Source organism: Triturus cristatus, chromosome 6 (genome assembly GCF_964204655.1).
Source record: "Triturus cristatus chromosome 6, aTriCri1.1, whole genome shotgun sequence".
In the NCBI taxonomy this organism is placed as follows: domain Eukaryota; kingdom Metazoa; phylum Chordata; class Amphibia; order Caudata; family Salamandridae; genus Triturus; species Triturus cristatus.
In genome coordinates this window covers 323,250,287-323,264,751 of record NC_140589.1, presented here as the reverse complement: position 1 = coordinate 323,264,751, position 14,465 = coordinate 323,250,287, and the positions used below count along the sequence as shown (strand labels likewise).

General features: G+C 42.7%; 1 protein-coding gene across 5 annotated transcripts in view; it reads right to left on the bottom strand.

The window, feature by feature from the left end:
- Positions 1-14,465, bottom strand: part of ROCK2 (Rho associated coiled-coil containing protein kinase 2) — a 531,243-nt gene that overhangs the window by 66,462 nt on the left and 450,316 nt on the right. For 4 of the 5 annotated variants that reach the window (XR_014962943.1, XM_085610694.1, XM_085610692.1 and 1 more), the window contains exons 25-27: positions 14,146-14,328; positions 6,532-6,700; positions 4,948-5,142 (exon numbers count right to left, since the gene is read on the bottom strand). Coding sequence is in view for 4 of the 5 variants with exons in the window: in XM_085610694.1 (XP_085466820.1) it covers positions 4,948-5,142; positions 6,532-6,700; positions 14,146-14,328 (547 nt within the window). In the remaining variant the exon portion in view is untranslated. The remainder of the gene's footprint in view (positions 1-4,947; positions 5,143-6,531; positions 6,701-14,145; positions 14,329-14,465) is intronic. The other variant, XM_085610696.1, reaches the window with a different exon arrangement.

Genomic DNA, 14,465 nt, shown 5'->3' with positions numbered 1-14,465 from the left:
ACATCAGGTACAGGTGGTTGTCCATACTGCATATCATGCTGTGTAGAAGGGCTTGGCCAGACAACCCTAACTGTAAACTGCAAACAATTTTAGAGGATTTCATTGGTTGGCTCATTTAGCTGAACAGAGGCCTTAGAAAAACGTTTTCCAGCCACAGACCACCATTATCATTAAAAATAATGTAAAAAAGGTAGCAACTTTGAATACACCATGCCTGTCAAAGACTGTGACAATAAAATGCACAACTGCTACAATGTAGTTACATTTCTGCACATGCAAAAAAATAAAATTACATTTATTAGGAGTTTTGTACTGCGCTGCGTGCCTCTTTTGTAGAGCACTGAGAAAGAGAATGTCAAACTTGATGGCTTGGTGGAACCTTTGATCGGGTCAGGGAGGTAATATAATCCAATATTCTTCAGATACAACCCCTGTGCTATGTTGAGTTCAACTGAAAGCAAGCTTGAGAAGTCCAGTTTTCAGAAATTTTCCAACTTTATGTAGTTGAATTAAGCTCTCAGAATGGTGTTATGGGCATTCCAGAGTCTCAGCCCTTGAACTAACATACTTGGTTCTATGTGTTCATGACCTTCTCCTATTTAGCTTAGGGGATGAAGCACAGAACTTTAAATGTAATCCTGGTGTCCGCTGGGAGCAAGTCGAGTTACTAAAAGGCAGGCTTTATGCAGTCCACCTACTGGATGTTAAGGCAGACTCTGGCTACCAGGATATAAAGTGTTTGGAGCCTGTTAGTAATCTTCTGGGGGATGCTGCAGTAGTCAAAGAATGTCGGAACAGAAAAAAACACTGTGTGTAAGAATGAAGGACAAGGATAAATGTCCGGAGAAGACACAGCTGCAAATTCATACCTTTAAATACGGTTTTAATTTAGTTAGCAAAGGGATGACCACCATTGAACAGAAGTCCCAGGTTCTTTACTTCTGCTGAGGTGTACAAGTTATTCAGAACCCTGCCAATTAGTCAGAAGTTCGCGATTTGGGCACAGGGCACCCAATCACTAGAATATCAGTCCTTGTGCAATAATGCATAGAAATATACAGTAAGTTATCTCTGGAGTGAAACAGAATAATCATACATAATGTATTTGCTTCCTGTTTATTCATATATTATGCATGCTCCATGACTAACTGAACATAACACTAAGCTACATATTTATATCAAACAAAATTAAAAGTATGTAAACCTGTATTAAAAGCTTGGTATGTCAAAACGCAATGAGTGGAGAAAAGACAGATTACCAATACAACTGTTTCTTGGCAAATCAAACAAAAAAGGACTCATTACTGAACAATTGCCAAGTAAAATTACCAGATACAAGCTAAAAAGTTTTAATGTTTTGCAGTGTCCTAAAAAACGCCTGTAAAGTTTTAAAGGGCCAAACTGTATCAATCATATCAGGAAGCTGTGACAACCTTTACAATTGTACAGAGTTTACAAGTATAAACCTTAAAGAAAAGTATAATTAGGGTCATTCACTCTAGGTGTTCACCAGATAAAATGTGCTAAATCTGTTGTCTGTTGACCTCCTTTAAATAAGTATTATGATAGGACTAGAATGCGTTCCCTTCCTTCAAGTAGTGTAGCCTCGAAAAACCTTATGGAAACAGCATGATATTGAATTTAGATTGTAATTCTTTTTATTTTTAAAATACTACAGAAAATTAATAGACCATACATATGGCGACAAACTATATTGAAAAATATGTACTATTTACAAATACATTTGATAATTCCTAGAATTTCTAGACAGACATTCTGTTGGTTTGCATAGTTAAAGTCCCAGACAATGCACAATATAGGAAGAAAGACAATTCAATCATAGCATGTGGCTAATGCCACACTTTATGTAAAAAAATTATATATATATATTGTTTTAACCTTGAGTGTTTTATGTAAAGATATGTTTTTAACACTCGTAATTGTATATGCTCTTATTTATTTCCTGCCCCACTTTTAGCTATTTTTACACTATCTAATGTACCATATGTCCATGTTTTTACCAATATATTAGAAGTCCTTTTATACTTTTTTAATATTGTTCTTAAAATTCTTACCAGCAACTCTTAAGCTACATGGTCTTGGTACTAGCCAAACAATAACGTTGTTCAATTTTTATTGTATTTATACAATGAGTGGAATTGTTTACAATTGTACAGTAACGTAAAAAAACTGTTTTTCGGCACCTTGTCTTTTATCGACTAGTAGGGAGATAGACACACATAGTCTGTCTTCATTGTCGCTCCCTGCACTTGCAGAAAATCAACGTTGCACATTGTTATGGTATTTAAACCGTGAGTGTAATTGTTTACAAACAGCAATATGATGTAAAAATAGCGTTTTAAGTATTTGGCACTATGCCACGAACCGATATGTTGGAAGTCTGCCTTCATGGTCATTCTTTGCACTAGCACTTTAAAATGGGGAAAAAAAGCGAATGGCATGTCATGTGATCAAGGGCTTGCGGGCCCGAAACGCGTCATGGCGGCATTTCTTGCAACTAAATAAACAGCACTAACCGGTGTCCGTTTCCTGCTTAAGAAGCTTCAGCGCAATTTGAGACTTTTTGATAAGTTGGAGTTTGTTTCATATATATATATATATATATTTATTTTCACCACTCCTGGGATCCCTTACTATTAATTGTTTGCACTTGATTTCCAGCAGAACTACAGGGGTGCCATATACTGTTAACAGTTCATGTTTAGGAAACACTCCTCCATCCCGAGGAACATGCATTCGAAATACGAGACAATGTTCATTGGTTTATTTAAACTGTTTTCCAAGTGAATAAGTGTAAGGGGATTTGTGCATCATCGGTTTATATTTGGAGGCTCAATCGGTACTAGTTCAGAAAATGTACTTGTGGGCATTCAGGGATCCTGAAAAGGTATGTCAGGGATGATCAATGAGGCATACCTTACGCTCAATGGACTATGTAAAGTCGAGTGGTGTTGGCAGAAAACACATCTCCATCAGGGATGATCAATGAAACATACCTTACACTCAATGGACTACGTACAGTCCAGAGGTGTTGGCAGAAAACACGTCACTCCCTGCAACAAAGTATTTCTCGCTTGTTAAAAAAATGAAAAAGAAAGAGGGACCATTCAACGGCAATCACAAAAAAGTGTGTTTTTTTTATTTAAAACGTGAAATTACATTGTGAACTGGTAATACTCCGTTATAGAATTGATAGTTAAAAGGGGGCCATACCTTACTTTTTTGTGGGCATAATTTAATACATCAAAAAATAACAATCTGATAGAACGTCACTAGTTTGAAAATTAGAAACCACCTTAGGACGAATTAGACAAACCTTCCTACTGTAAAAATAAAAACCAGCATCATCTGCCTCTTTCCTCTTGGAGGAAAAATAGACCATTTCAACAGATATGTATACTATTTCAGGATATACCATTCGAATACATTGGAAGGGCAAACAATGTTCTACATAATTATCTATTTCTAACAGATTACATAAGTTTGCCTCAAGGCTGCAGTAGTGTGAGGTAGAGGTTTGTGATCAGAACGTTTAGGGATTGGAATGGATCGAGACTTAACCAGTTGAAGACAACCGAAACGTGCCAAGATTGTCTTGAAACAATGAATATGTTGGTCCCTCTAGGGCTTAGCTTATTAAGTGAAGAGCTCCAAAACTCATTCAACTAAACAATATGTTTAGTTAAGTTAAAAAGAAGTCTAAAGGAAGCTTGCATTTCAGACTTCCAGAAAACATTCACAGTTGAACTTTACTCTGGAAAGTAGCTGGATGGGAGCATGAGAGGGGAAGGACGGAATAATATGCGACTTATGTTATTTTTCGAGTTTATTTTCTCTGTGATATTGAACTTGTAGGTGTACCGTACCTTGCAAACTCTAATAAAATGTGTCTATAAAAAAGAAAGAAAGCAGCTGGATAGTGGTAATTTTGATCCCAACATTTCCAAGAATAATGACTCTTAATATGAATATTTAAAAGAAGTTTGCCACCAATTCTGAAGGGATTTCAATCAAAGACTAAATGAATTTTAATGTTTATGTGGTCTGAATATTGTTGCATGGTTACCATGAAAATTTAATATTTAGAAATAACTAACATTAAAACACTATTCTTGGCAGTTACAGAAATAAGTCTTTAAAGCCTCTGCATTAGAATACAATTACTTTTAGATATATTTACTGGAGAGTAAGGAGATAAATGGACTTGTTCAAATGTGTTCTGAAAATAAAAGATGATGTCAAAGAATATTCCTTGCTATTAGTCGGGTGTGATAGAAAATCTGTTGCCTAATGCTAATCAAGAAAGGATGACTAAACAAGGTTCCTAAGTGTGCAGTGCTTCAGTCAAGCTGTTTTAATACACTTCTAACAGGTTATCTTTGGTGTATACTTCACATGGATTAGGAAGTATTTGAGGCACATGCAACAGCATGAAGGAAGTCATGAAAATTAGGGTACAATAGTCTTAGCGGACAATAGTCTTAACGGACATTTCAAATTGTAGACAGTTTGTGCATTACATGGTAACTAATATTTGGTAAAAATAAAATAATTTGATGTTTCCAAATTAGGCATGCAAGTTGAAGTTACTTTGTGACAAACAAACGTTTGACATGTGAATCTTGACTGAAGAATTATTTGACTGGAAACTGTACTAGAATTTTTCTGAATTTAGGTGGTCGATAATTATGACTTCTTATCCAGAGAGAAGTGGTCTATTGCACTAAGCCTGGATGAAGGTACTCTGAATAGCAAGCATTTTCATAACACAAACAATTCTCAATCCATGCATCATTCTTTACTACAAAGTCCATTTTAGTGGTGGGACGTCAGTGTTTTCAACACCGTGCATTAAAACAGTGTTAGCAATAGATGGACAGTTAGCGTAAAACACACAGTGCACTACAGTATTTTCAGGCATGTCACCTTCACTATCTGGCTCTGAAGGGACTTGAGAATCTTGCTCATCATGTGAACAAGACACTGGCTCTTCATCTGAGTCAGAGTAAGGGTCGAGAAGAAAGTGAGACCTGGAGGGTTTAGTGGCAATGCTGTAAGAGGTAGAGGAGCGCTGGTAGGAGAAAGACATGGACTCCGTAGTCCGGGACTGAGTGATTCGAACTGAAACAGTAGTATAGATCGAGGGGGAAAAAGTGCAGACAAAGAAGTTATCAATGCAAGAACCAACTGATTAGTCATTTATAATACAGGTTTTATACTCCATCAAACTATTGTTTCATTTACTCAAAATACAATGCTTCAGGTAACAAAATCACTGCTTAAGATCCATATAACAGGTACTCTACTGCAGTAAGATATAGGATGAGTAGAGCCAAGTGCATTCATACATTTACTACACCTTGAGTCTCACGCAACATCTAGATACAAATGAAATGTACTATCAGATTTCCTCTTAAAAACTGCACTTGAGGTCTTGGTAAAGTGTAAACCTTAAGGAATATCTATGCTCTTACTTGGACAAAAATGGCTCATGCAGGGACTCTGGGCCATGTGAATGATGAGATAAAATGTTCCATATTTATGTTATCAGCATCATCCAGAATGTATAAAGGTACACTTATGTTCTCATCTGAATTAGGATCTTGTGCCAAACAAATCACCAAGTTAATGTTGATATTGTGTCCCCAACTACATATCAGGGATGGTTTGGTTAGAAGTGGTATGGTAAACGTAAGAAATGCACACTGTTATACATCTAGCTCTTAAATAATGTGACATCGTTATTAACCTTATGTGTAAGGGTTTGCAGTTTAAATGTTATCTGTCCGTGAATGGGATATTGTGAACCTCCTTAAAATCGGTTGGAAGCTTTCAGACGGTTTTTGCCTCCTCTACATGACAGTGTGGCTGGTAGCAATTTGGGGAGACAAAGTAATATTTCCTTATCTAGCTTACTCAACTGAAATTCAAATGGCAGGAGTGGCACATATTGATTCCAATATTAAAGAATATCCTGGTTGTAGGATGTGAAAATATAGACTGTAAAAACAAACTGCAAAAGCATGGAACCAAAAAACATCACCTTCCACTGGCACACAAATAGAATAAGTCTGGATTTACGATACTAAATAGCAAATTTATCAGGTCCTACAACAGGTTTGAAAATGAGGCAGTGGACGAATCAAGAAATGTAAAAAGGGTAGGCTTTTCCATACAGCTATATTCATGTATGATGAAAACTTTGGCAGTTTATACTTCTGTATTGTGCTTTTTGTAGTTTGCTTTTTGCAGTAGTTTTAAGATGGGACCGACATGGGCTGGGTCAAATGTAAGATTGTTAGCCATTTGCTTTCTGCACTAAAATGTTCGGTGTGTTATGGTGCAAAACGGAAACATCAAACAAAGTGTCATTAGTATTTGAATACTTTTGTGATCGGACAGTAGATCTGAAAATAAATAAGTTTGCCTGCACAAAATATTTTGTGTGTTGTGAATTTCCGCAAAAGTTTCTAATCATTCCACCCACAGAGGTGAAGATAAGAACCATACCAGGGAAGCCGTCATCAGCATCTGCATCACCATGTCCACTTCCTATGCTGGTGCTTTCAAGACCAATGTGTATGGTCTGTATCTGTGACCGAAGCTGTTCAATATCACTGTCTTTGCTGTCAAGAGCCATCTGCAGCTCTATCCGTACCTGGCTTTCCTCTGCTATTTGCTGAAAAACAAGATATTTTAGCACTAATTACTGCACAGTTTTGTCACGGATGTTAACAAACAAAAGCAACTCTTAACATGTACCAGCACTTCTTGAAGCATAACGTGTTGAAACAAAAGCATAAAGTAGTCTACAAAGTATTTTAAAATGCAGAGCAATACTCACAAATAAACAATGTTTTAAATAAAAGATCAATACCAACAAATAAAAAATGTTAAACAAAACTGTAGCACAGTACAGACAAAAGAAAAAACGTGATTAATAAACAAATGAGTGAGTGGAGTTAGCAGAATATAAAACGATTTAGCAAAACATGACCACAATTGCTAGTTGAAGCAGAAGAAAAAATCACACAGCTAGTGTTTACTGCACTGTACTAAACAATAGTTTGTGTGTGTTCGACTGATGGATGTTAATTTTCAAATTAGCTATAAAGGCATCCAAATAGATAAAAGAATCAACTGTGACGCTACATAAAATGTATATTTTGAGCAAGCTATGATTATACCAAGAATATTTTAAGACAACAGAATGGTTAACAATAGAATAGCTGAATTCATTTCAGTCACTTTGGGAGCAAAAACACAACTCTCTGGAATGTAGCCCAGAATAATTAACAGTGTCTAAGGTTAATTTAAGAACTCCTTTGATCACCTTTCTAGTTTTCGATATTATTAGTGCCACTAATCAGTCCAAACCATAATTTTTTGTTTTTCAAAGAATGCTGCTTTAAACCAGGTGGTATTTTACAGGTGCTAACCAGGAATCAGTGACACAAAAAAGGCAACATAACCATTAACATTTGTGTAGCCTGGGTAGGCTCACTAGAAAGAAGGAATATGCTACTTACCAGTATGCATCTGTTCTTGGCATGTAGAGCTGCAGAGTTGTACACTTAGCATAGATCGCCATCTGGTGTTGGGCCCGGATGTTTGCAGTTTGTTTTTCTTCTTGGACAGTCTTTGGAAGTCACGAGTTTGGTGACTCCTCCTTCGGTCCGTACTGCGCATGGGCTTCGGCTCCATCCTCAGATTGTTTTTCGCCAACAGGGAAATGATGGAGCGTAGTAATAACAGTGAGAAACCCATGTGTTGTATCTAAATAAGATGTACTGGAACGGATACAGGTAGCCGGGGAGGCGGGTGGGCGTGTACAACTCTGCAGCTCTACATGCCAAGAACAGATGCATACTGGTAAGTAGCATATTCCGTTCGAGGCATATGAGCTGCAGATTGTACACTTAGCATAGATTATATAGCAGTACCCAACCTTAGCGGCGACCACCGGTATCCGTTGCAGCTGTTTGAAAAAGTGTCTTTAGTACAGCCTGGCCCACCCTAGCTTGCTGCTTGGAATGCACATCTACACAGTAGTGTTTTGTGAAGGTGTGCGGTGTAGACCATGTGGCTGCTTTGCAGATGTCATCTAAGGGTATATTCCCTAGAAAAGCCATAGAAGCCCCTAACTTTCTTGTAGAGTGGGCTTTAGGAGGAACAGATAATGTTCTCTTTGCCTTTTGATAGCAAATTTGTATGCATTTTACAATCCACCTAGCTATCCCGGATTTCGAAATGGGGTTGCCTTTATGTGGTGGAGAGAAGGAAACGAACAATTGTTTAGTCTTCCTGAAGGGTTGCGTTCTTTGTATGTAGTATAGCAACGCCCTTTTCACATCAAGTGTGTGTAAGGCCCTTTCCGCAACAGATTGGGGTTGCGAAAAGAAGACAGGTAATTCCACTGATTGATTGAGATGGAAGGGGGAAATGACTTTGGGCAGAAACTTCGGATTTGTGCGAAGTATGACCTTGCTGTGATGCATTTGTATGTAGGGTTCCTGTATGGTGAACGCTTGTATTTCACCAACCCTTCTAAGGGAAGTGATAGCTACAAGGAAAGCTGTTTTCCAGGTGAGAAACTGTAGCTCACATTTGTGCATTGGTTCGAAGGGCGGACCCATTAGTCGTGTAAGAACTACATTTAGATTCCATACAGGGGAAGGTGGTGCCCTGGGAGGAATTACTAGTTTAAGGCCTTCCATGAAGGCTTTAATAGCGGGCACTCTGAAGAGTGATAAATGCCGTCTGTTTTGTAGATAAGCAGCGATCGCTGCTAGGTGTAGGCGTATGGATGAATATGCCAGGTTACACCTGTGAAGATGGAGCAGATAGCATATGATGTGCTGTATGGATGCATCTAGAGGGTTGATTGTATTATTACGGCAGTAGATTACAAATCTTTTCCACTTTGCGGCATAGCATGCTCTAGTGGTAGGACGTCTGGCTTCCATGATGATGTTCATGCAATCAGGGGGAAGGTTAAGGTATCCGAATTCTAAGATTTCAGGAGCCAGATCGCCAGGTTGAGCTGAGCTGGGTCCGGGTGCCTGATTTCTCCATGGTTCTGGGTTAGGAGGCATGGGGATAGGTGCAGTTTTTGATGTGGTACCACTGATAGTTGTAGTAGCGTGGTGTACCACGGCTGCCTGGCCCACGTGGGAGCTACCAGAATGAGTGTGAGGGAGTGCTGTTGTAGCTTCCTGACCACTAATGGAATTAGTGGGAGAGGTGGAAAGGCGTATGCAAATCTGCCTGACCAGTTCATCCATATCGCATTGCCCTTGGACAATGGGTGTGGGTATCTGGCGGCAAAGCTTGGGCATTTTTTGTTTTCGTGGGTGGCGAAGAGGTCTATCTGAGGATGCCCCCACTGTTGGAAGAATGGGTGAAGAACTTGTGGATGCAGTTCCCATTCGTGTAGTTGTTGCGTTTGTCTGCTGAGCAGATCTGCCATGGTGTTTTGTACGCCTGGAACGTGCTGTGCCAGGAGAAAGATGTTTTGGGGAATTGCCCATCTCCATATGCTCTGGGCTAAGCGGAAGAGCTGGGGAGAGTGTGTCCCCCCCTGTTTTTGTATATAATACATCGCAGTCATGTTGTCTGTGCGAATGAGGACTGCTTTGCCCGAAATCTGTTTTTGGAAAGATTTTAGGGCTAGAAAGATCGCCAAGAGCTCCAGATGGTTGATGTGGAGCGATTTTTGCTGTGGCGTCCATAGACCTTGCATGGTGAGGTGTAGGAGGTGCGCTCCCCAGCCGGAGAGCGATGCGTCCGCTGTTAGAATCACCTGAGGAACCGGGTCCAGGAACGGCCGCCCTTTGGAAAGGTTTGTGGTGTTCCACCACTGCAGAGAGTGATGTGTGCGGCCGTCCACCAACACCAGATCCGTCAGCTGACCCTGGGCCTGGTTCCACTGTTGTGCTAGGCACTCTTGAAGTGGACGCATGTGGAGTCTTGCATGGGGCACTATGAAGATGCAAGATGCCATCATTCCTATGAGCTTCATAAACACTCTTGCTGGAAGAGAGTGTTGAGGAAGGAATGTTTTGCGTAAGGCTTGAATGCTTGTGATTCTGGCTGAGTTTGGATAGGCAATACCCTTGGAGGTGTCTATAGTGGCCCCGAGATATTGCTTTGTGTGAGATGGTATGAGGTGGGACTTTTGGTAGTTCACCGTGAAGCCTAGCTGGTGGAGCAGTTGGATGGTGCTGTTTGTATGTTGCACACATTGGTCGTAGGACGCGGCTTTTATCAGCCAGTCGTCTAGGTAAGGGAAGACGTGAATATGTTGACGTCTGAGGTGTGCTGCTACTACTGCTAGGCATTTGGTAAACACCCGTGGTGCGGTGGTGACCCCGAAGGGGAGAACCGTGAATTGGTAATGTTGCCCGTCCACCACGAACCTGAGGTATTTCCTGTGAGAGGGGTGTATTGGAATGTGAAAGTATGCGTCTTTCAGATCCAAGGTTGTGAGAAAGTCTCCCTGGCAGAGGAGTGGGAGGACTTGTTGTAGGGTGACCATGTGAAAATGGTCTGAATGTATGTAGGCATTTAGAGGCCGGAGGTCGAGAATGGGTCTGAGGGTCCCGTCTTTCTTTGGTATTAAGAAATATAGGGAGTAGACCCCTAGATTTTGTTGATTGACGGGGACCTGCTCTATAGCGTGTTTTTGGAGGAGTGAGAGTACCTCTTGTTTGAGCAGTGTGGAATGTTCTTGAGACATTGGACGGTGCCTTGGTGGGATATTGGGTGGGGTAGATGTTAGTTTGAGACAGTACCCTGACCGAATGATTTGGGTCACCCATTTGTCCGATGTTATGGACTCCCATGTGTGGATAAAGTCTTGTAGTCTGCCCCCGACCGGAGTGGGATGGTCTGGGGGGAGCGGAGGGGAGTCATTGTGCGGGTGGGGTGGCAGAACGGGTGTTGTTGGTTTTGCCCCTGCCCTTATTGTTGTTGCCTCTGTAACCACCCCTTTGATTGCCCTTTGAAAAGGTATTTTGAGGAGGGGACTTGTAGGAGGTAGAGGCGTTATCGGTGGAGGAGCCTCTGCCTGTGCCACGAAAGGACGAGCGTCGAAAGGAACGTTTAGAGGCTTGTGTTTGGAGTGCCCCCATAGACTTTGCTGTGTCTGTGTCCTTTTTCATCTTTTCCAACGCTTCGTCTACCTTTGGCCCAAAGAGAGTTTGCTGGTCAAAGGGGTGATTGAGTATGGACGCCTGGACTTCAGGCTTGAACCCTGAGATCCTGAGCCAGGCATGGCGACGAAGCAGGACACTTGTATTTATGGCTCTAGAAGCAGTGTCGGCTGCATCGAGGGCACACTTAATGGAGGTGTTTGTGATTAGTTTACCCTCCTGTATCAGGTCATGAGCCTTGCGCTTGTGTTTTTCTGGAAGGTGCTGCATAAGAGCCTCTAGTTCGTCATAGTGTGCTCTGTCATATCGCGCAAGCAGTGCTTGTGTGTTTGCAATGCGCCACATGTTTGCAGCTTGGGAGGCGGTGCGTTTACCAGACGCGTCCAGAAGTTTAGATTCCTTGTCTGGCGGTGGGGCTTCTCCTGAGGATTGGGAGTTAGCCCGCTTTCTAGCTGTGGAGACAACTAGGGAATCTAGGGGAGCAGGGCCCTTAATGTATGCAGGGTCTGTGGGTGCCGCTTTGTACTTCTTCTCTATTCTAGGGTTCAGTACTCTGGCCCTGACAGGGTCTTTGAACACCTCTGTAGCGTGCTTGGTGACACCCTTAAGCATGGGTAAAATAGAAGTGGATTTGTCTTGTATGTCAAATGTATCCAGTAGGAAGTCTTCTTCCACTGGTTCACTGTGCATGTCCACCCCATGGTAGTGTGCTGCTCTCTGCACTAAATGATGAAACCCTAAGGAGTCCTCTGGAGGAGACGGCCTGGATGGGTATAGGTCGTCCTGAGGTATATCTGTTATATCAGGGTTATTGTAATCCTCCCATGGGTCTGGGGTCCCTGGTGGAGTGGGATCCATTGGGGCGTCCGCCGGGTAATTGTCCGGGTCCCCGTCATCCGGATCTGGGGATGGGGCCGGATCGTAGTGAGGTGGAGGTGGCGGAGACCTGGGAGGGGGAGGGGGTGGAGGTGGTGGAGGAGGTAGGGGAGGCGGTAGTGGGGAGGGCACTCTGAGGGAAGAAGTAGCAGAGTCCTTCCTTTTGGGTGGAGGAGGAGGAGCCGGAGTATCAAGGCGTCTTTTCTTGGTAATTAAAGTCAAAAGCCCAGTCTTTGGATCTTTGGACAGAGTCTTTTGTAGAGGGTCTGGTGTAAACAGAGCCAATGGTGCCGGATCGTCTGTCGGCACCGGTGATTTCGGAACCGAGGGGTTCGATGGTTTGTGTGCGCCATGCTTTCTTGAGGTCTCCGGGTGTTTCGGCGTCGAATGAGGTTTCGGCGCCGGGGCGTCGGTGCCGACAGATTTGTGTTTGTGTTTGGTCGGCACCGAGTGTCCAGGCTTCGGCACCGGTGGCTTCGGAGTCGAGCTGGATATTGCTTTCTTCGGTGCCGGATGCTGTTTTTCGGCACCGGGCGTCGGCTGGCTCGATCCCGAGCTGCCGTGAGACTTTGGAGGCTTCGACACCGGGCCCGTAGGTGGGGTGATAGAAGCTTTGGTTTTGGTTTTGCCCAGGCCGGCAGGCGAGGGAGTAACCTGAGTCTCTTTGGTTTTCGGCACGGGGGTGGGAGGGGGCATAGTACTCACGGCCCGCTGCGCCGGTGTAACGTCCTCCACGTCGGAGTCGTCGGCCTCGGAAGCGCTGATGACGTCTTCCTCCTGCTCGGTGTGTGTTTGCCCCGAAGCTTCGGCGCCGTCTCCGAAGATGTCCGGTGGAGCTGCAGAGGATGAGTGCGCCATGGTGCGTCGAGCTCTTCGATCTCGGATGGTCTTCTTCGATCGAAAAGACTTGCAGGCGGGGCAGTCTCTAGCCTCGTGTTCTGGAGAGAGGCAAAGGTTACACACCTGATGGAGGTCGATGTGGGGAAATTTAGACCCACATTTTGGGCACTTTTTGAACGGAGTCCTTTCCATCGGCCGGGACCGGAGTCGAGGAGGGCCCGAAGGCCGGTGCCGATGTACGGGATGGAGAAAGTGCCGCTTCGAGAGATGAAGATGATGATGAAGAAACTCGAAGAAACGAGGATTTTCCGTCGAGGCTGGAACCGTAGAAGTTCGAAGCCGGAGCACGAAGTATCACATCCGAGCCCGATGGCGGAAAAAAACAATCTGAGGATGGAGCCGAAGCCCATGCGCAGTACGGACCGAAGGAGGAGTCACCAAACTCGTGACTTCCAAAGACTGTCCAAGAAGAAAAACAAACTGCAAACATCCGGGCCCAACACCAGATGGCGATCTATGCTAAGTGTACAATCTGCAGCTCATATGCCTCGAACATGTCTTTCTTTCTACTTGCCTGTTAGAACGACACACCTCACCCCCATGTGGCAGAAGGTCTGAAAGAGCATCTTACATGGAGAGACAGTCTTCCATCCTTCCTCGAGCGTCAGGAGGTGGGGGAGTTGGTTATGCACACACACCCCATTAGGAGAAGCCTGAACATCTTTTTACAAACAAGCTCAGGACACCAGGCATAAGTTACATAGAGTACTTCCTGGTCACAAGCTGCATGCCTGGTATAAAAGACTGCCAGAATTCTTTACAAAAAGTATGGCAACAATAAATGTAATGTGTGTGACCCTTAACCTCAACTTCAATAATTATTTTGCTCCACTTCCCCATGTTTCTGCTGCTCTGCCTACAACTATCTGATTTTGTGATATGCTTACCCAGGATATTCTTCAATACGGGATTCTATTTGATGCCTAGATCCTGCAGAAGCTCCTTTAATCACATTATATGCTCTAGAAATACTATGAAAAAACTTTAAAAGAGGAAACAGGTAGGTGAGCTTTATTATGTCAAACAGACCAGCTTTTCTGGTTTGGTTTTAGAGTTCCAGTGTATTCCATTGGCCAGGTTCCACCATGCTTCTGGTAAAAATTGTTTTCTGTTTAAAAAAGTGTCAGACACCCTTTTCCAGAGCACTTATTATTAACTGGATAATGCTTAAGGGACATATCCATGAACTCCTTACCGCCTGCATCTCATTCATTTCCTTCTGATACTTGATCACCAGGTGTGTTAACTTTTCACGCTCTGACTTCAGGTCTAATTGGAGCTTCCTATTTTCCTTCTCCTTCCGCCGCACGTCAGTGTCTGCTCCACGTTTATGCATAGGATCCTTACGGTTCATGATCTCTGCCAACTTGTTCACAGCCTGCAATAATTAATTCAGATTGTTAGGATGCTGCACTGGAGTATCATTACAAAATATCTGTACTAAAACATAACAATAAATAAATGATCCTAAGGTACACCTCACAGAAAGCACTGAGGAACTGATAACTTGACCAC